Source organism: Myiozetetes cayanensis, unplaced genomic scaffold (assembly GCF_022539395.1).
Source record: "Myiozetetes cayanensis isolate MyiCay16 unplaced genomic scaffold, myiCay2020 scf12, whole genome shotgun sequence".
Lineage (NCBI taxonomy): Eukaryota > Metazoa > Chordata > Aves > Passeriformes > Tyrannidae > Myiozetetes > Myiozetetes cayanensis.
Window position 1 is genome coordinate 4,482,764 of NW_026086826.1, and position 21,821 is coordinate 4,504,584.

A 21,821-nucleotide genomic window follows, 5' to 3' on the forward strand; every position below is an offset into this window, starting at 1 on the left:
CAAAACAAAAAAAATCAAGAGTGACCAAATGAATCCTTTACTAGGCAAAACCTCAAAGTAATTAGAATAGATCCAATTTGAAAAATCTGCAGTTTCCATATGGCTGAATACTGGGGCCTTAAGAAAGACCTCCAGGCTGTCACCCAGCTGACCTTGAGGGAATACCTAGTAAAAAAAAATAAAGGCCTCTGAAGGCTTCAGGATAGCATGGCTTGCTATTAGCAAACTGAGAACAACAAAGCTGCCTTTCAGAATGGAGGTAAGACTAGATCAAACCAAAATGGTGCCTAATGCAGCAATTCTCTCAAGCTGTTTACTTCAGTAGCTACTCCAGCTATTGCTGTACTCTCAGCTTTCAAGGCATCTCAAAACTGGTTATTAAGAACAACTTAGGGCACCTGTAGTGCCTTCCTGATTTTGGGATGGGTTCATTTCAATACTGCTGAAGCTTTCAGCACCTTACAGGGTGCCCCAGGGGAGCTACAAGATCCACACTGGCTGTACTTATCAGCAGTTTGAAAATTAAGACTTTGTTGAGCTTTTACATCAACATTTCATCAACATTAACCCAAGCCTTTAGATCTCCCAAGATATGGTTTCAGGATATGTGCAGACTAAAAACTGTGCATAGCTGAGATCAACTTTTATTGTTCTCTTTGCAGTCAAAAGTGCTGGAAGGCTTTTATTTATTTTACTCAGAAGCATACACTGGAGAAAATCTGACAGCGTATTTCACACTCAGAATACTCTGAAATACACAAGTTAATATACAGAGAGAACAATGAAATCCTTGGCCTTGATCTCCCTAATGGAGGGATGACAAAAAGGACTATTTCCAGTTGTGACAATAGCTTTGACAGTCACCTGTGCATTCCTCAAATGAGTTAAGATTATAATTTCATCCTAGTAGAAGTAAAATGGTGAGCTACAGTAATTTTATAATTAATTTTACTCTTTTTTATAAATCTGGATCTTGACAACTAACCCAGATGTTAAAGGGAGTACTAGAATGCCCCTGAATGTTATTTATGAAAATGGAAAGAAGCTAGAGTTGCTTGCAATCAACAAATGACATTTATTACAAAATCATCCCAATCCAGAGTGCTAGACAGTATTTTTTGGGTTTTTTTAAACCCAAATTTCCCAAGTACCTGCTAAAAAGATCAACTGAAAAGCTTGAGTAAATCATCTGCTCATTGGAACATTTTTGAAGAATAGATGTCACCACTAAATATCAAAATGGACAGTAATTAAGGCTGGAACATTTTGGTCATCCAGCCTGCAGTTCCAGATTGAAGACTGAGGATATTTTTTGCAAAAACTGTATCAGAATGCAACAACAGCCTCAGGGATCTGGCTCTGACTGGAGCTTCTGACTTGCAGTGGCACTGCAGCTCTCTCCCCATTTTGATCAGTTCACGTACCTGTGATCAGGAATTTTCTCTGCTAAACCAAAGTCTCCCACTATTGCTGAGTATCCATTCTCATCGTGTTTTATTAAGCAGTTCTGGAAAAAGGAGAAAAGAAAACCAACAAAACAGAAGAGTTATTGTCTGGGCATGAAACCTCTGTAACGTTTGTTTTCTCTATTTTTAATCTGGAACACAACTAGAAAATATAGTTTGGAGCACATTCATTTATGAGAGCTTTTGTTTGAGAGCAACCACCCTCTTCCCCTGCCCTCCCCCTGCACAATCACATGTCTGCCAAACTTGAGATGCTGCAAACAGCTTTCCACTTAGTTAATAATCCACTTACAAACTTGCTGAGAAGCAGGTAGCCACAGGCAGCACATACCCAGCTAGGTAATAACAAGAATTGAGATGATTTAGCTCCCTTATACCCAACTATATGCAATACATGCTGTTCTCTATGACACTTTAAATTTTCTCTTCACCAATTACCTGTACCTGACCAGAATACAAGATCAGAGCAAACTCTAAATGCCTTTGTATATTTTGCTACTGAAAAGGAACTCACTGCTTTGCAGCAGCTTTTCATCAGAAAATGTAAGACAAATGTGACAAAGTTATATGCTCCTTTAAAGTCTCAAAATTCTTTATTTTACAGTGCATTTAGAAAACATGATTTAAGGGAAAAGCTGTCAGTCTTTTCCTTTCAAATGTGCCCTCCAGTGTCAGGATGGAGGGCAATTTAAGGACACACATAGATAATTCTGGGCTGGCCCATCACACACAGAGTATTATCGATTTCTTTTTGTTATTTATTTACAACTCTGAGAAATATGCTTTGACCATTCCAGCACCACACCTTTCCCCTTCACACCAAATGAATCGGTAGCTGACTCCCCTGCATTTTCTGCTGTCCTGCAATAGGTAGAACAAGACAAAATTCATTCCCTTCCCACATGCCTTGCTCTGCATCCTCCTGCAGGCAGTACAATAGCAGTGACAGGCAGCAAAACCACTGCCGGCTCCTACCGAGTGGTACCCTGCATTAATTAGCTGAACAGCAGGAATCACTTTCTGGCTTTATTGTGCTTGGATATACAAAAGCCCCTCGCTGACCCCGAGCATGAGCTTGGCTGTATAATGCAGCTACCAAGAAAAGCGAGTCCCTTGTCTAAAAGATCAAGTTCAGGTCATCACTGTTTATATTATTCAGAGACGATTGTGGCTCGGGCCATGAAGTGAGTTTCCCTCCTGCCAATTAAAAGGTTGAGGAAGCCATTCCTGGGACCACGTAAAGAAAATGCACGCCAGCCTCTCGAAACACATGCCAGGCTCCTGAGATGCAAAAGCTTTTATTTGTTTAGCATGACTCAAGTATAATAACCACAGTTAGCTTGGGGATTCATAAACATGTACCAAGTTAAACCAACTGTGCTTACCCAAAGAGCAGCAAAGCTTCTCAGTTGCGGCCTTTGTTATCTTGTATCAAAGGGGGCATTCATTGCACTCGCCTCTCTTTAAACATTTGGGCATTCTAAGTGGACTTAAAACTGAGAAGGATAAAACTTCTCTGAGAAATCTTACTCAAATGATTCAGACAAGTGGAATGTCGTTGTGTACCACACAGAAACAGGTCCGTGAGGACACCGGAGACTTTGCGGTGTTCAGGAAGGTTGATACTATTTTATGCAGAAAAGTTTCAGGTTATTTTTCTGTCACAAATTTCTCAGCAACTAAAGATGATTCTTAATTCAACGTTCTTTTAAGAAACATCTGTGATTCATAAACACTAGTTTTAAAATCTAGATTTCCTTCTTGTATTACCTTTGACTATTTACATTTTGTTCGTTTTTAGGAGCAAGACCGCAATACTTAATTTTACCATCTGGGTTTTATGGACTAGTGTTGTTCTCCAATAACCTCAGCTCTCCAAAACTTCAGGGAAACGTTTAAAACCAGACAATTGAAAGAACTACTTTCAACACAAATAAAAATCTGCAGAAACCTATCTACTGACCTAAAGATCTACGATAATTTACAAGGCTGCTTTGATACCAGAGGGAGACTTAAACTCAACATCATCCTGACAGCAAATATTCCTTCAGCTTCTTGCCAGTATCTAATCACATCCCATTAGACAGTGATACATCACCAACTGAAGACGAACAATCCCACCCCCCAACAAGCCCCAGGCAGCCTCAGCTCTCAGGTACAGCACTGAACCATTATGCAAGTAGGTTATTCCCAGATAAATCATAAATTAAGCCAATGCTGCCTGACAGCTCTGAGCTCCTTCCCCAGTAAGAGGTATTTGCCTGCAGCAAAGCCAGGCTCGCTTTCAGTGCAAGCATTTGGAGAGACCGAGCAGTGCAGACATCCCACAGGTCCTGCAGGAGAGGCCACTGCACCGGGAGAAGGCACAGGGGAAAGCCCAGGGCAACATCTGGGGCTACAAAGACTCGATCAGTTGTTCTGCTGTGGTGGGCTGCACAATGTTAAGTGATGTAAAGAAGGAAGCCAAACTGTTCTCTCTCACTAGTGGAAGCTTGTCTTTTGTTTGCACGGGAAGAAGTGCTGAGTGTGATTTTAAATCCATTAGGATATGTATTCCAGTAAAAGAGTGACTTTTTTATTCATACTGATATCAGCCACAGGCAGGTGACATGCACCAGACAATAAAATTCCAGTGTCACTACAAATGCTCACTGTAGTGAAACTAAACTGATTTAATTCAACTGGGGTAAGTTTTAACATAGCTAAGCACCAATTTCCTGGAGCCCATGTCAGTTTTCCAGCCTGCATTGCTAATTCAAGGCACAGCTGTGTGGACAGTGATGCTTCACTCTGTGCTGAGATTCTCCAAGATTCAAGGCTAACTCTCAGCACCATCGTGCTCCTCCTCCACCCCAGTGATGCCATCACACAACACTGCCCCAAACCCCCAGCACAGATAACTGAGTTACCAGAATTAAGATGCAATTCATAAATAGGTGACTGAACATGGCCCACGGTAACTGGCAGTTCACGTGCACCCACTTAAAGACATTTCCAAGAATTCACATTCTACCATCAAGGTAAATCAGGATCAAAAAGAGAGAAACCTTCATTAAAGATTAAATGGCCAAAAAGAGCTTTTGAATTTAATCTAGGGGTGGTTTCTTAGCAGGGAAAGTACAATAGTACACACTGCACTGTTTCTTCTAACAAAGTGATACTTCTCAGTTTCTTTAAAAAAAAAAAAAAGTATATCAATGTCTCGATGTGGTATGAAGAAGTTTCATTAATGGATTTTGGCACAGAAATGCAAGAGTTCAAACCCCTTGCTAGTGCAAGAGCCTCTCAAGAACTGCCTATGAAACGAAAACTCCAAGCAGTTTCACAATACAGGCTTTGAAAAAACACTTTTGACTTACTACTGTACTATTTGTATAAGCTGCAAGGCAACAAAACATGACAACCTTTTCAAGATTTCTCTTTGGACTCCTACAGACAGGGATGTTCTTTCCTCTGGCAGTTCACACAGTTTAAGAGGGCACTATTTGACTTCAGCTGGGTTCTCAAGAGTGGGTTTTTTTCCTCCAAAATAGGAACCCCATCAGTCCTTCCTGAGGCAGTCCCTTAATAGAGAAGCAAGGAGCTCTGTACATGAGCCCCAAAGAGTTAACAGAGCTGTTTATGCAGACAGATGTGAAAGAACATAAAGCCCCCTTTGTGTGTTACAGGAGCTTAACATCTGCTTTGCACAGCATAATCCTGCTAAGACAAATGCAATATTCTACTCTCCCTTTTACATAAACAAAAATGAAAATAGACTCAAGAGTTTCAGAGTTAAAAATAAATTGCTTAGATGAAGAAACCCCATAGTTTTATTTCATGGTATGACATACAAGCTAAACTCCTCAGATACTTTACTGCACTCCAGAAAATACAGGAATGCTACTGCAGTGTCATTTGCAACCTTCTGATGGCTGTTACTGAATTAAAATACTTGAAGGCCAATTGAGATGTATCAGCTATTTTTAAATAGCTACCCCCTAGGAAAAACACCACTGACAATTAAATGAATAATAGGAAGTTTACAGTACCAGATACACTTCTGAAACTATTGTGTTTAAGGGACAGGCTCCATTTGGTTCCCAAAGTACCAGTAAAAGTTTGCTGTTGTAACTATCATCAGAAATAACCATCTGTAACAGCTAATTTTTTCAGTGCCAGCCCTCCCCTGCAGTGCAAAATATCCCCACCAGAGCTTAGTGCAGCACAAAGGGGACTCTGCAATCGCAGCAGCAAGTACCAGACTCATCAGACAAAGGTGCTGTTCACTGCTCGGGGTTTACCTCGTCTTAAAGAAGCAAACAGAGTACAAGGTAGGAAGTCAGGGCACGTCACCTGCAAGCCCAAAGGCAGTGAATTTATGTTACATCAGATAATCCACAGTAATTGCTTACATGCAGGGATTCTGTCCCGTAGGAACTGAGGCTGCTCCTCTCTCAGTGGCAGAAGGCTGGGCCATTACACACTGAGAAGTGAAAGCAGATGTTGGCAGGAATACACACACAGTCATATGTGTGTATGTATCTGTGTGCCTAAAGATTAGGATTTCTTCATAGATTTTTATCATCAGTGGAGCTCACGATGTCCCCTAAAACTGCTCGCAGCCTACTACTGATTATAAAACCTTGTTTTCAATTATAAATAATTCTGCAAAACTAAAAGGCACTTGTTTGGGGGTTTGCCAGTTTGTTTTTGATCAAGAGTTTTGCTGGTGGGGTTTTAGGGAGGGGGTGTTCAGCTACAACAGCTCAGGTGATTGGGAGAACTAACTCAGAATATGTGTTGCAAACAAATTTTTAACTAATGAAAATAAAAAATCCTCAGAATATTAGCCTGTGGTATCATATCAAATTTGGCATGTTCTCAACTTGAAACACGATGAGACCTCTGTGTAAGATGCATCTTTTGCTGCAAAGACTAGACTGGGACAGGCATATCCTGCATGAGGAATTTGAGAGTGACTGAGGGGACAAGACAGAGGATGAGTCCAAGCCAGGGGCTGGCAGGGACCAAGAGCAGGGTCTTGAGCAAGGCTCCTGAGACAGGGGAAAAACCCCAAATACCATCACAAGGACTTAAGAACTGCAAGTACAGCAAACAGGTGGTGGTGGCAGGGATGAGAGCTAACCTGGAGCAGCAGAACATGGGGAGAGCTAGAAATGGCTCAACAAATTAAAGACCAGAACACAGAAAGATTGCTTGGATAAAGCATCAAGAGGCAGCAATAGGAAGAGGGTAAATGCAGTCAGGCTCAGACAAGGAGACTGATCAATAAGGTCTGGAACTGGGAGTAAAAAGAAGAGAAAAAGCCTATGAAGAAGGATGAAAAGCCTAACCAGAGGCTGGCATTGTGCACTAGGAGAAAGGATTGGATAGTAACAGAGTAGGTATGATCAGTACTGGAAAAACAGGCAGACTCCAAGATGTTCACTTCTCACTGCCAGGGGGTCTCTCTCATCCCTCTCTCTATTCCTCTTCCACAGCAACAATATGCAGTGTGCTTTAGTAATATTAATTAACAGTAGCAACAAATACAAATTAAAAATACTTCATGTTACTTCATGAAGCAACAAACACCTTCACCATGAATCTTGTGGTTTCCAACCCTAAGGTAAAGTGCATCATGTCATTTTTTCCCATTGTTTCTAAAATTGGTAGGAAGTTGCATACAAAAACTCTGGATCAAAAAAATAATATTGCACAAAAGATGGGATGTAAAACTTCCTGTAACAGCTTTCCTTCTTCCCCTTATGCATACACATTAAGGTAACGTCCTGAGTTACACGATCACACAGTTTTCCACCTGGCATCCATGTGTTTTAGTGCACACAATGGATTCATGCTGATGGTGAATTGGGGCTGTACATAAAACACTTGGACCACTATTTTCAGGGCTCTGGCCACTCTTCCCACATAAACAGCAGGGTGACAGAAAGGCTGGGAAGAGATAAAAAAAAAAAAAAGGTCTGGGCTGCAAATGAAGCTTTTCTGTCTTGTGGTTAAGACTATTGCAGTGTTGCCCCAGGATCTGGACTTTGGCCTTCCTCAGCATCACAGGAGGAGTCTGTGACAAGAAAGCTACTTTAACAAAATCTTTCAGAGGACACACAGGATTAGTAACATTCTCTGCCTCCAGGGGTCAAACCTGACTATTTTATAAGTGCTCTAATGCTTCCAACTGTCTCTGAGGTCAGTGAGCACATTGCTTTGAACTTAAACACGTAAAATGCCAAATACCCCAAACAAGAGACAAAAGTCTTAAAATACATACCCAACATTCACCAATATTCTTGCTTTTAATCTGTCATAATAAGGCTGAGTTTACTCATCTCCCTCATCTCAGAGGCACTGTAAGAATAAGTTCACTGGTATTAGGGCAGTCACTGGTGTGAGCTGCCAAGGAAATCAACAGTGCTTCCAGAGCAGGGTTTGAATGCAGTGCAAACACAGTGTAAACAAGGTGCTGAAGAAACTCACTGTGTAGTAGTAGGATATTTGTTTTGAGGGGTGAGGTGCAAAAACACTGCCATGTTTTTGCAGGCTGGATGCTTCTTCCCTGCACTGCCCCAAATACTGCTATTTTAATTGCAGGTTACAACAGCCAGAATGTTGCAAAACCAAGTCAGATTAAGAAAAAACTCTATCACAATTCAGTGGCTTCTACTGAAACACTTTCAATGTCTCACAGTATTCTGTTTTAACGATTGCACTTTCTGTGACTAAGACTTTCAGAGTTAAAATTCCTAACCAGAACTTCTTGAGAATCGCTGGAAGATGAAGAAAATCTTCATGATTCCAGGATGCAAATCCTCCTTCTGCACCTTCAATGAGCCTCAAATAACAAACAATTCCTGGGGTTTGCAGTGACATGGAGAGGGAATGAGCCCACGAGGCAGGATGTCAGAACCCATCTATGGCTTAATCTCTGCGTAAACCTTTTTATGACGAGTCAGAAGCGTGGACAGTAAAGCTTGCTGTCAGTGGCTTGCAAAGCGTACGAGTCACCCTGCCCACACCCCTAACTCTCTGCAGGCTGGAAAAGGCCAGTCTGACCACTTGTGCTTCCTGACAGATTCGAGCCAGGCTGTCGCCACCGAGCAGGGCAGATGAGCCTGATCAGCTCCAGAGCCCGGGCATGGAGCTGCTCCCGACACGGGTGAGCACCGGCTGTCTGGGCAGCACACGCTCTTCTCACAAGCACTGCCTCCCTTCTCTGACAGAAGGGCATCGGGAAGGGCACCCGTGGGATGTCAGGGCTGACATCCCCGTGGGCTGTCGCATCGACTACGATGACCTACATCTACTCTTCTCCACCGTTCTTCCCTCTGGCCTCCTGCAGTATCAATGCTGCTCTGCTGCTCTCCACATGGTGCCATTAGGAAAAGAGATCACCCTGCTGTAGACTAATGGCCCAAGCCACTTATTTTTCGATCTCAGATTGGCAGAGGACAGGAACTTTTTCTTTAAAATGCTGTGCAAATACATAGACACACATTACACTAAGAGCAAGACAAGTCTGCTGCTACAATTGACACAGTAAAATTTATGTATCACACCATCCGCTCCGGGAAGCTGCAGGAATTAGAGATCTGGCAGGAAAAAAAGAAGAGTAATTTTAATAGTAAAATTCATATTACAGGGACAGTTTGCAGTGGGGTATTGTCTTAAGGGTAACAGGTAAAGCATGGAGACACTATTGCATAGAAAGTCTCAGTTTCATTCTGTTCACAGTTCAGTCAAGGCCAAGAATTTTCCTAGAAAAATGCTCCACTCTCCCACCCTGCAAGCTCAGTGTCTGTTCTGACTTTTGCAGGTCTAAATCCTTGTCTTTGCTTTCATTTGAACACTAAAGCATCACATCAATTACTGAAGTTTACCAAAGAAAGGACAATATAGAACAGTATTGAATCTGCCCTTGTTCAATCCAGATCAGAAGTCCTCTCCCAAGGAAAGAGTCCATCACATTTTCCTTCAGCTTGTTCACACACCAACTGTTTACTGGTAGGAATGAAGATGACTCATCCTACCACCAATACAACCTGGTAAAAGACAAGGCACGTCCTCAAGCAGTAGCCAAAAACCACAGTCTGAGCACCGAAAATTTTGGTGACAGGTTTTTCCTTTGGAACAAAGTGACTTCTTTAAGATTCAAAAGGAGAGTAATTTGTCCAATAGATTTAATTTTTAAAATATATTTCATCAATACAATAATACACTAATAAAATTCACAAGTTGTTTAAGGTGGGTGTTTAAGGTCCTGGTGTTTCATCTACGTCCCTTCCCAAATAGAACAAGGAAAGCGCACATATCACATAGAAAATACTTTAAAAACTAAACTTAAAAACCCAAACCAACAGAAAACAACCCAAAACGCCCAAGGAATTTGAAAATTTCTAAGCTGATGACTTAAACTTTTATGCTGACAGCTTCCAATGCGACCCACTGAGACACTATAACTTTAGTGCTAAGAACAACCCAAATACAGCATAACTGCTAACAAATCCTTAGGGTTTGATTTGTTGTTCGTTTGTTTTTAAATAACCTCCGATGAGTTTGCTGCTGCTGGGACATCACGAACCCCTCCCAGCGGGTGCACTTTCCAAACAATTGGCATTCAACAGTAGATAACACTGAAGCACTGGGAGGGCAGCTCCAGAGAATGGCATACAGTTATGTAAAGCTGGGAACAAAGGCATTCACAGGGATCCCAGGAAATGGGATTTTTATATGAGTAACCATCACAGTGTGTGTTATGAGAAGTGCTGCAGGCACAGAGTTCTCCTTTAGGTACTTTGGTTCCTTGCAGGAACTCTACTCTTAGATGGACTAAAATACTTCCTGAACTGAAAAAGAATGGGGAATGCCATTATTATTAAAGTTATCTTCTCAGATATCTTTATGCATCTCTTATCTTCACACTCCAAGGTGACTGAAATTTGGAGCTTTCTGAGCGTATCATGTCAAAGAGACATGACTCCAAGTATGGGCATTTTTCATAAATTTGACATTCTTCTCTGCAGAATTCAGCCCCTTTCACTTGAAAGGACAGCCAAGGAAGTATTTTATGACTTCACTGAAATACTTCTTTCATCACCTGCTCAACTTTATTCCACCTTGGTTAGATGCACATTCTGCATCTGTTTAACACCGCACTGAGGTAACTTGAAAAAAAAAAAAAAAAAAAAAAAAAAAAGAAAGAAAACTAGATGGAGGACTAGTAGTTACTCACATTTGCAAACACACTGTGTTGTGGTTTTTAAAAGCTGTTTCTAATCTCAAAAAACAGTTCCTTTTAGACTCAGATAATATTCTTCTGGATGCTTTCGATTGAAGTGCATGATGAAGTCTTCTCAAGAACTTCTTTCATACTGCAGGTCCCCAGTGAGCTTAAACCAGCTCATGAGCTCCAGACAACAGGACAGACAGGACAGGAAAGCCCTCACAACAGGCTGCAATGCATGCTCAGACCCAGTGTGAATAGTGGGACAATCTGTTCACAGAGCTTAGTGCTCCTCTGTCAGTGTTTCTAGCCAAGCTTGAATTAGCTGGCTACTTCAGCCAAATAAATTCATGCAAGTTGTCACTAAGGCAATTAAAAAAATAAATCATTGTCCATTGGGAACTCTGCCACGGAAATATCATTCTGGAAGAAATTCTGAAATTTGAAAATTTTAGGCAAATTGTTTTGATCTTACTGACTTTGAAAGCGAGAGAAACACTTAACACAGAATTAGTAATGAAAGGTCACTCTTCCTACAGAAGATTTGTGAAATACACAGGGAAACAAAAACAACAAGGAGATTTTAAAGTGCGTTTGTAATAATCTTCTCAATTGGGTTCTTTATACGATTAACCTGTTCCAAATGTTAGATTGCTGTGCTTAATTATCCAGGGATTTAAATACTTTACCGAACCACAATTAGGAACTAAAAAAACTCTGCAGCTGCTTTCTGAGAAATCTGAAGCTGAACTCATTTAAGGAATAACCTTTCTTCAGGATAGTAATTTCTCCAGTTCCCATATAAACCATGAACATGTTTTGAGGAAAGTTTCAATTCTATAAACTGTATTTCAATAACAGTTATCTGCCAAAAGGAGGAGGAAAAAACCCCAACAAACAATTACAGTACCTTCAAAAAGTTCTCTTAAGCTTATAAACGGTACCTTGGATGTAAGGTCTCGGTGGAAAATGCCTTTATAGTGAAGATAACTGATCCCCATAGCAATGTCATAAGCCAGTTTCACCCTCACTGTCCAGGGCAGATGCTGGTTACTGTCTAAGAGCTGTTCCAGGTTACCACAATTGATGTACTGAAAAGAAAAAGCAACATTTGTAATTAATTATTTAACTTCAGACAGGAATGTAAAATTCATAATTACACAGGTGACCTCAGCTCAGTTACATATCAAAACTTCTTTTCTTAAGGGCTTGGAGGGGCACAAAGTTTGCAGATCAAGAGAGGTTGAAAATGTCTCCCTTCACCAGCTGTGCAAATGCATTTATGTTAAAGATGCACGTGACAGCCACCACTGCATTAACTCTCTGGTATTTAAACAGACCCTTCAGAAACATCTACAATATTGTATCACCCTCTCATTTCCAGCTTGAGGAAAATTAGGGCAAAAAAGGATGAAGAGTTGGCTCTTATATAGGATAAGTCAACAAATAGCAGGGTAAGTATCCAAGTGTAGGTCATGGAACCTGATCAAGTTTCCAGATATCAATTCCCTAAACTGAAACAGCATCAAAGAAAAATATTACAATGTGTTGCTGTAAGTTCCATTTCTTTCACTGCTCTATCTGCAAGTTCTAATCAGCAATCTGATTCCCACTGTGGTCAGTACTACATCAACCCCATCAAATGGCGGCCCTCATGAAAAGGAAAGAACATTAAGTAAAAGATAAATGCTATAAAAGACAGTGAAACAAAGCAGCACCTAAATGACACTAAGCAATATAACTTAGCTAAGACATGGCAGCTCCACTGCTCAAATAATCATTACAGCAACTCAGCTTATGCTTTATGTACAGACCCTTTATACCACACCAGCAGCTACATCGTGTTTTAAGTAGCTTCTTGTTTCACTCCCAGCCCCAGTGCCCCACCAGCACACAAGCAAAAGGAGTAGCTCTCTCCAGCAGGAAAACCTGGCAGCAGTAGTGACTTCTCTCAAGAAAACCCAAGCGAAGCAGGCAGGACAATTTGCTCCCAAGCCTGGCCCACGCACTAACACTGTGCCAGGTTGCACCAACTTCCCTCCCCTGTGCCAGACACATCTCCAACCCTCTCTCAGATGGCTTTGTACTTCCCTGTGTCATTCACCCTGACAGTGACACATGACAGTGTGGCACCCTTATCATGTTCAAACTGAAGTCTTAATTGCAGCTTTTGTTATTTCAGAAACTTGTAACTTGCTTGTATTTTGTTGCGCTTCTTTGTGCCTTGGAGCCTGGGGCACAAGGCAAACACGAACCACTCACAATGGAGTGTGGATGGATGATCTCAGGCTGTGCTACAGCAAGGAAAGAGCACACAAAGCCAGACTCTACTGATAAGCCCAAGGGTCACAGCTCACCTTCAGAACAGCTTCTTCCTTACAGTTTGGGCCTACCATTAGCTGAGCTCACAGGTTAATTCTGAAAACCTTTTTAACAGATACCCAAGTTCCACAGGTTAACTAAGGTGGCAAAAGTGTTCAGGCAGAGGAGGCACAAATCAATTTTAACTGGCACAGAGCTCACTGGGAAGGGGCTCCACTGTGCTTCCCTTGGGAACAGGGTTCATCCCAGTCCATTTCACTGGCAGTCCAGGGCATGACCCCTCTCTCTCCAAAACAACCTGTTCCTTGTGCTAGGGGTACATGTGCCCAGAGAGCAGAGCAGCTCTGGAACAGGTCAGTCTGAGGCTACGCAATCTCCATCCTTGGAGATTTTCAAGACCAACTAGAGCTGCAGTCAACCTGGTTCAGCGTTGGAAACAATGCTGCTTTGAGCTTTTCCAGCTTTGATCTTTCTCACTGCTTTTATCTGAACCCCTAAGGGAGCTAGATGACTTTACAGAGCACATAAGAAAAAAAACCATGCTCAATAAAATTAGATTTCTATTTTTTCTAAGTCATAGGTTGCTATCATGCTTAAGGAAAAATGGTGAATAAGACTTCTACAATAACTTCTTACATATTCCCAGCCTCCCTGGGCAAGTGTGAACAGCACTTCTCATCCAGTTATGTTCAAATCCAAACAATACCGATCAACCTGGAACAGAAGGCACCAAAGGCCCAGGCTGGATAACCCAGTTACAGTGACACCAATTGCCCCAAAGCATTTCACCTTTCTGACAGGGCAGTAACACACAACAGACCATCCATGTAGCACTACCATACCTAAATTCCCTGGCAAGACAATGTGAGGGGAAGGAATCATCGGCCCAGGTTCCATTTCCTAGTCTGTGCCACACCATGACATAAATAGCTCCAGAAGTGCTAATAAACAATCAGCCCAGATGAGTATTGACACATATTGAAATGGGACAACAGCTGGCTACTGTATCGAGCATGCTCTTACTTTCCTTCTCAGATTTGATCCACTGCTGCCATATCAGCTAAGTGCATCCAATATATCTATTCTCCCAGCTACTCTTCCAGTCAAACTGGTTTGCAGGGTCATTCACCCAACTTAGCTGCAAGGACTCAACTCCAGCATGGGGTGGGTGAAGGTTGACACACACACACACAGAGAGGACACAACATGGACGAGCTGCAAAGGCAAGAGCCAAACCTGTCTCCAGCACATCTACAAAACCCTCCAGGCCTCCTGTCCAAAACTGCCACCCAGCAAGTGCACAGCCCTCGTTTATTAGAGATGTGAGTCTGGCTTTGGCTCTACATTCTCGTGTACCTCCATGAAAGACAGGAGACGAATCATCAAGTGAACAACTGCACTAAGATTTTCCTATAAGACACGTTTAAGACTCCAGTTGATCTCAGGTTTTAGCTGACCAGCAGGTAATATTTGCATGCAGAAGCCCAAATTGTCCCTAAGGCAAGCACCACACAGAGTTTAGTGCTCCCTCAGTGTCATGTAAGTAATCCAATTCTTCCGGTTATTCAGGCTGATAATGCAAACAGCCAGCCTGATGGCCTATTTTTTTTTCAGAGCCCTTCAACAATGCCTTTTCAGAACAGACACAGAATTATGTACATTATTTCCTAAATGCCAGGGCAACTGAAAGAAAAAAATACTTGTTCTCAGTCTCTCAGTGGCACAAACCAGCTCTTTGTGGCAAGAATATCCCGAAGGATCGTAAATGCACCTCTCCCAAAGGGAACACTGGATTTTGTTTTGTCCCTGAAACATTTCAGCACTGGTACAGTAAGGCTGCAGCACACACATCATCTCAAAGCACGATTCTACTACAACAACAGCCATTGCATAAGTGTACAAGCAATTGGAGCAGAGATCTGATGGGGCCACCACAATGAAAGCAAAGGCCGCTACATTTCAGAGAGACCTCACGGCTAAATGGAGCAGTGTTCAGACCTTTTCAGACTCTCTATCATCAGGTTGCAGTGAAACAGCTACCCATTATTCCTCCTGCTAGCTTTTTGTCACGTAACAGGATCCCAGCACTCAGTTTATCTGCTTGCCAAGGTCTGAAAGTAATGGCTATAAGGTTGTTTATTTTTGCATTTGCTACACCTCAAAGCAAACGAAATGCCCGTTTAAAAGATCCCGGCGTCGCAGCCCACAGAAGTATTCTTTCCGAAAAAATTCTGAGGTAGGAGCTCACACTCTTTTTGCTAGAATGAAAGTTCAGCAAAACTCCATTTCTTCTACCTCCCCCAAATCTTATGATGAGGAAAGAGGGTAGTAGCTTCTTTGCAGGACATGTTACTCAGAAGCTCAGCCAAGCGCAGATGCTTCCTGGATCAAAGAGCCTTGAGGAGGTTTCTGATGTTATAGTTTACTGTATATTCTTTACTGCTAAGAAATACAGCAGCAGCAGCAGTATATAACCCTTTCCTGCACAACAGTCAGGGATAGGGAAACATGCTGCTTTAACCTAAGAACAGTGTTTTGCTGCTTTGCAAAACACTTGCAGTCACTTTATCAGACTCAAGCACAGGAAATAAGGAATTGATTGAAATTCAGAATATGACAGTACTTACATACAGCATTACATGCTTCATTTCAGGAGACTAATAATGAACTTCAGCTGTCAGATTTTAGCTTCAGAATTCAAAATAAAAGTCTGAACACCAATACGAGAACTAGAAGCTTTTAAAGGAAAGGCTCATCAAATTCACACAATTCCAGCAGTTATGGCTCAAAAACAAAGACTCCAAATATTGTCAAGTCTGATGGAAATTGTAAAGAGTTTTCAATGCTATTTTGAAAACCTAAGGCTGTTTCAATATGAAGGTCTGATACAAACAAGCCATCAGATATTGCACAGGAAAGCCAGAAAAAAAACTTGGCCTGCTATTTAGATGACTTGTAATGTCACTGCTCGCCATTTAAAGAGCAACAAGTAACCACAAGACACCCCTACACTGCAGCCCAAACCTTACCAAAGACAATGCATTAAGTGGTTAAGAAAAGTAGGCGTGGAGAGAGCATTTAAAGTGACTGACCAAGTGAGGTAAGTAAAGAGTGAGAGCTGCAGGGACCCAGGACACAAACACTGAGACAGCAATGAATGAATATATTGCAGAAACCCACCGAAGAGACAGGCAGAGAAGCAGGAGGAAAGAGAAACTAGAATCGTGCCATCAGCACCTTCAGCATGGAAAAACAAGAGAGATGTCAAAGCAAACGCCAGACCAAGAAGTTGGACTCTGAAGGGGGACCGGGAAAGCAAAATAACAGTATTGTAAACACTGTCAACAAACGCATTCAAGAGTGTCAAAAGAGACAGAGCTTCCAGTATTTGTATCATTTCTAATGTTGGAAGTAAGAAGGTAACTCTCATGTCTGCTAAAAGAAAGTTGAGAGCTTTTCACTTGGCTTTCTGCAGAAGTTTAAGACCAGTTTTAAACCATCCATTTCAAGAAGGACACAACCCAATCTTCATTTCTCATATGTTTAAGTCATCTGCCACACTCAGCACTCTCTAAGTGACTATTTTGAAGGCTTCTGGCTGCAAGACAACAAGTCAATGTACCCTTCTGTCACAACTGGCATAATTAGCTACAGTGGGAGGATTGGAAATTTTCTCATTTCCCCCAACTGTTTTCATTAGCTTCAACTGTGCAGAACTGGAAAAGAAAGACAGCATCAGTATGTTCAAAACTACTACATAAGATACTGCAAATTGATACACTGAGATTGACTATCAGATTAAACTGACTTTTTTTTTTTTAAGATTGAAGTTGGTTCATACCCCTCCACTAGTTAAAAACCCCACAATTTAAAAACGTCCACAACCACCTCACCTCTGAGCAGTCGCCTTCCACTTCCACTAAATACCTAACACATTGATTGAACCAAAGAAAATAAGTTAAACATTGAAACAGAACAAGCTGGATATTGAATTTGGGCTGCACAAGTATACTTTGGGTCAGCAGGTCAACTAATGTTTCCAAGGAGAAAACCACATGTACTGAAAGAGAACATGCAGGTGAAGCAAACACATTTCAGAACAAAGCTCAAACTTTTTCATGAGGGATCAGAAGGGCACAAGTGGCTTGGAAAAACAGCCTGATTGAAAGGGCAGAAGCAAAGCCAAAAGTCTTCATCTAAAGGCTGGTTTATTTTCCTGCTCCTCAGTTGCTGAAAACGAAAGGGAAAAACAGTCTTTAACCTAAAGTCAATTTGTCTTCTGCTTTTAAACCAACACAAACAAGTCAGTTCTTTAATAAAAAGTATGTATTTTCTTTAAAGGACTTAACCATTACAGGATTAAAATAAACTTAAAAAGGTGTCAGCTATTCAGAGAGGAGAGGGCAAGCAACTGCCACAGCCTGGTTACTCATCAGAACTCGGAACCAGAAGCCAAGAAACGCAACAGATCTACCTCTGTTTCTTCTTCTGTGTCAGTTGTGGCACTGATTGATCCACTGGCTCCTCCTGCTGAAAAGGCATGTACAGGCATGGCTTCTTTTATAAGGGCAAACAAGAATTAACATGCACTAACTCAGGAAGGAGCTGTAATGAAAACCACTTGTTGCATTCCAGACATTCAAGTGTTGGCATGGAAAAGAATACGGCAAGATTTGTCTTCCTTGAATTCTCTAATCCCAACAGTTCTCATGGTCAGCACGCTGAATTTAGCCCTTTCCTGTCATTTCACTCAACTCAAAATTTAATGTTCACTTGGTTGCCTGCTGCTAGAAACAGGCCCTTGTTGGTAAGGCTTCCACCACTGAGGCACAAAGCAACAACAATGCACTACTGCAACCCATATGTATGAAGTTTTACTCACACTCAGGTTTGAGATATTGCAGGAAATAAGCTTATTTTGTTGGAACCGGAAAACACTCCCAGTATATCTATACAAACTGACCTTGATAACCATTTTTCCTGTAATTATATTAGTAGAAGAAAAAAAAAAAAACCACCCTGCATTTATAATCTGAAGTCACAACCATTTGGATTCAAAGTAGAGCCCAGTTTCAGTGCAGATAAGAATCTGGGATATGGCAAGCTAGCGATGGCATAAATTAGCACAAAGGCACAGAAGAGAAAGTACCTCGTTGCTGACACAGGCAAGAGGAACAGCATCTCCACAATAACACTTCTGTTAAGAGCAGAAGGCTCTATCCATACTGGCAGCATTTTGAACATACTAAACACTCAGTTCTAGAAGCTGAAGTCCCTGACAAGGAGCCTCTTATTTAAATAAGGTCCTTCTCACCTTCCCCACAAAAATACCAGCAGCAGCAGCCCACAGATTATATGCCTGCAAGATCCAGATAAATAACCTGTTTGCTTCATTTTCTGAAGTCTGTAAAACAGCTACAAGGATCTACTGAGAGCAAAAGTTACAGCACACGAACACCTCTCATAATACAAACTTTGTTTAAATTCAGCACAAGGAATACTTTTTCTGAGCTGTTTCAGAATGCTTTTCCAAGCCTCCACACTCCCACTGTGCCACAATGTCCATTTACATTTGAGGGTGCTCAAACACTTTATTGCCAATCACAGAAGGCACCAAGAACCCCTATTAATAGCAGTGTGTAAAGGCAAACATTACAAGGAATTTTCTTTACAACTCAGCTCCTGAATGTTTTGCACGGCTGATAAGTTAAGAGAAACGAGGCAGTGAAACTACAAAACACTTGTTAATTCAAGAGTATGTTTCCTGGGATCCAGGGTGCAGGGGGGGGGGAGGAAGAGAAAGCACTGCATACAAACTGAATTTACTGGAACTACTTAAAAAAAAAACCTGCAAGGCAAAAAAGTTAAATGTCCAATAGTATCACAGTACCCATTTGGACTTCATCTCTTCATCTGCAGAAGTAGCAGGAAAATCTGGCTCTCGAGGCACTATTCAGTTCTCCTCCCCTCTCTCCCCACCCCAGCAATATAGCAGAGAAGTTTCATCTTCTCACTCTTAAGTGAGACCTCTTTCTAGGATATCAGAAACCACCAATAAAAGAATTGCAGAATTTGAAGTTCAAAAATGTTTGGTTTTTTTTTTTTTTCTTTTTTTCCCAGAAGGTTTACAGTGAGTGTCAAACAGAGACATTAAAATCCCTCCCCCAAAAAAACCCCACACACGGAGCATCCACCCGCCTCACACATGAGGGGAAGGGAAAGAATGAGACAATGGAACTTGCTGTTTGCAGTTCAACTTTTATCTGCCTGTTATCTTACTTTCTTCTATCCTTGAGACATTCTAAGAAGGAGGAAGAGGTTAGCAGCAGCGAGATATTCAGCAAGCCTTCCTCTGAACACAACATATTTAGATGTATCTATCTCAATTAAAATAAAGAATAAAAGTGGCTTGTGCACTATTACAGGCTCTGAAGTGATAAAACAAGTCAATCATCCTCCTACGAGAGGGGAAAAGAATTAAAGCCAACATATAGCCTGTGTAGCCAAGGTTTAGTAAAAAAAAAATAGAAAGAGAGAGGGAGGGGAGAAAAGGAGGTTTAAGTATGAGCTGTTAAGCTCACACACAAGCATTTAAGAAAGACTAGAATTCCAAAGCCTGCATGTCCAGAAGTTCTCACCGAAATAACTGGTTGCTCATCCCTTCTGATCTAGCACCTGCATGCACAAATATAGACTGTGCACCTCAGCTTAAACTCCTGCTTTCAAAGTCTTGGTTTCTGTCTTTACACGAGGATTTCTTCAGTGTCTTTGATTACAGTTCTTTTTACACCTGAAATTTTTGTCTCCGTGAGAACCCACCCTTGTGTCCCCTCCTAACCACGCAGTGCAGATGCATCGTGCACAGTGCAGGGCTCACCCATCTTTCACTGCTTGTCTGCTTTTGCTTCAAGGACAGACTTTTCTCTGCAGAGTTGTCCCCAGTGTGTGACTAATTTGGTACAACCAACTCAATTTTTTTTTTTTTTTTTTAAAAAAGCTCTGTTAAAGTGTTTTTCTGGAAAGCCAGCTCTTTGATCACTGCAATCAGACAAGATGGTTAGCTTTCATTTATCAAAAAAAAAGTAAGTAGCCACCAGATGTAAAAAAAAAAAATCTGAAAGATCAGATAACTTAAATGAAGTCCTCTACATGCCTTCCAAGAACCTGCCTGCTGATATTTAAGCACTCAAAACTGCAAAGCTACAAATCAGACAGACTTGGCTCAAACTCCTGTGGAGACCTGTATCATTTTTGCCAGAGAAAGAAATAAAGGGTCAAGCACATCACATATGCCCCACCACCAGGCTACAGGAGTATGAACTGCAGATGGAATTTCAGGCAGAACACTAAATTTCCTGCCTCCTGTCATTGAAAACCAGGCCCCCTCGTGTGACTGTAAATGGACTTTTTTGGTATGTGCAGCACATCAAGCTGTGTTTGGGACTGAAGTCTTTCTTCTTTTTAACAGATTCACTAAAATATTGGGTTCCCAAGGAAAATAATATAAACAAAGTAAAGAATATGTACTTTGTCTTGACTTCTGTGAAATAACTCCACTGTCTTAGACACACTGCTTTCTTGTGTTACAAAATAATTCAAGAAGCCTTAAAGTTACAACCCAAGGCTTAAACGTGTGACATTTTCCAAATACCACCCCCCTCTCCTCTTCCTACAAGCTTTTTAAACTCTACATACTTTGAACAGTTGAATTTACTTACTACATGCACCATGTTCAGATTTGATTTTACAGCCACTGGTGCACACAGATGAGTCAGGTTTACATCCACCTTTAATCAGCCTGACTCAAATCTCACATACAAGGTACAGATGGATACCAGAGTCTGGAATTCTTCAGCTGCTGGGATAAGATTAGTGCAAGTGTCTACAGCATTATTTCAACAAAAATGAGACATCTTTAGCTGATAAAACAGATGATGGTGCTCACATCCTTCTGACCCTCATTCAGCTTTCCTACAGTTGATAATCCAGACTGTGAATACACGCCGGAAACAAGATTTTAATTTTAGTTCCTTTCTCATGCACCCTTTCAAAAAGTATAGTTAGGGTAGACAGTCCTCTCCCTAAACCAACACAGCTGGTTCAGTCTGGCACTCTCCACTTAATCAGGACATGGTTGTTTCTGGAGATACCTGGACTGCTTGACAGGATCAAAGGCACAGGAAAGGGCCCCTTCAGTTCTGCAACCTGGTATGTGCCTTTCTGATGGGGATCTCTCAGGCTGAAGAGACAATGCTGCAGTTCCTCTAAAGAGGATAAATCCAAAGGAAGGGGACACTGCTTTGGAAATGAAACAATATGATGCCTTTATAGCACAGGGAAAGATTAAGGTAGAGTTGGTTGCCAAGCCTCAATCTACATTTGCTGAGAGTGCATTCACCTACTTTTTATAAATTAAACTGAGAACCCAAGTGAACTGTCACAGCAGAACAAAAACTGACAGTCCATATGCTGGGAAGAGTGAAAAAAGTAAGACCAAATACAGCTCAAGTGTTGACAAGTATTTTTAAAATTCTCTTACAAACAATCAAGAGATGAAGGGAAATGTCTGCACTGAACCAGGTTTATAAAAGCAATTATAACTGCATTTCAAAATGATCAAAGATGAACTAGGAATCATTTTGCAAGCTACACAGAAACAAGAAAGCACACGGTCTGCATGTGGTCCCAGACAAAGCTAATAGAATATCTTCTGTCAGATTCATACACACAAGTACTTAATATTCAAATCTATAGATATCTCTCTTTTTTATCACAATAATTTAAGCAAAAGCTAAAAATAATACTTTGATATA

General features: G+C 41.3%; 1 protein-coding gene across 1 annotated transcript in view; it reads right to left on the reverse strand.

The window, feature by feature from the left end:
* TESK2 (testis associated actin remodelling kinase 2) overlaps nt 1-21,821 on the reverse strand; it is a 75,813-nt gene that overhangs the window by 13,228 nt on the left and 40,764 nt on the right. The window contains exons 5-6 of the mRNA XM_050306934.1: nt 11,631-11,777; nt 1,425-1,507 (exon numbers count right to left, since the gene is read on the reverse strand). Of these exons, the coding sequence (XP_050162891.1) occupies nt 1,425-1,507; nt 11,631-11,777 (230 nt within the window). The remainder of the gene's footprint in view (nt 1-1,424; nt 1,508-11,630; nt 11,778-21,821) is intronic.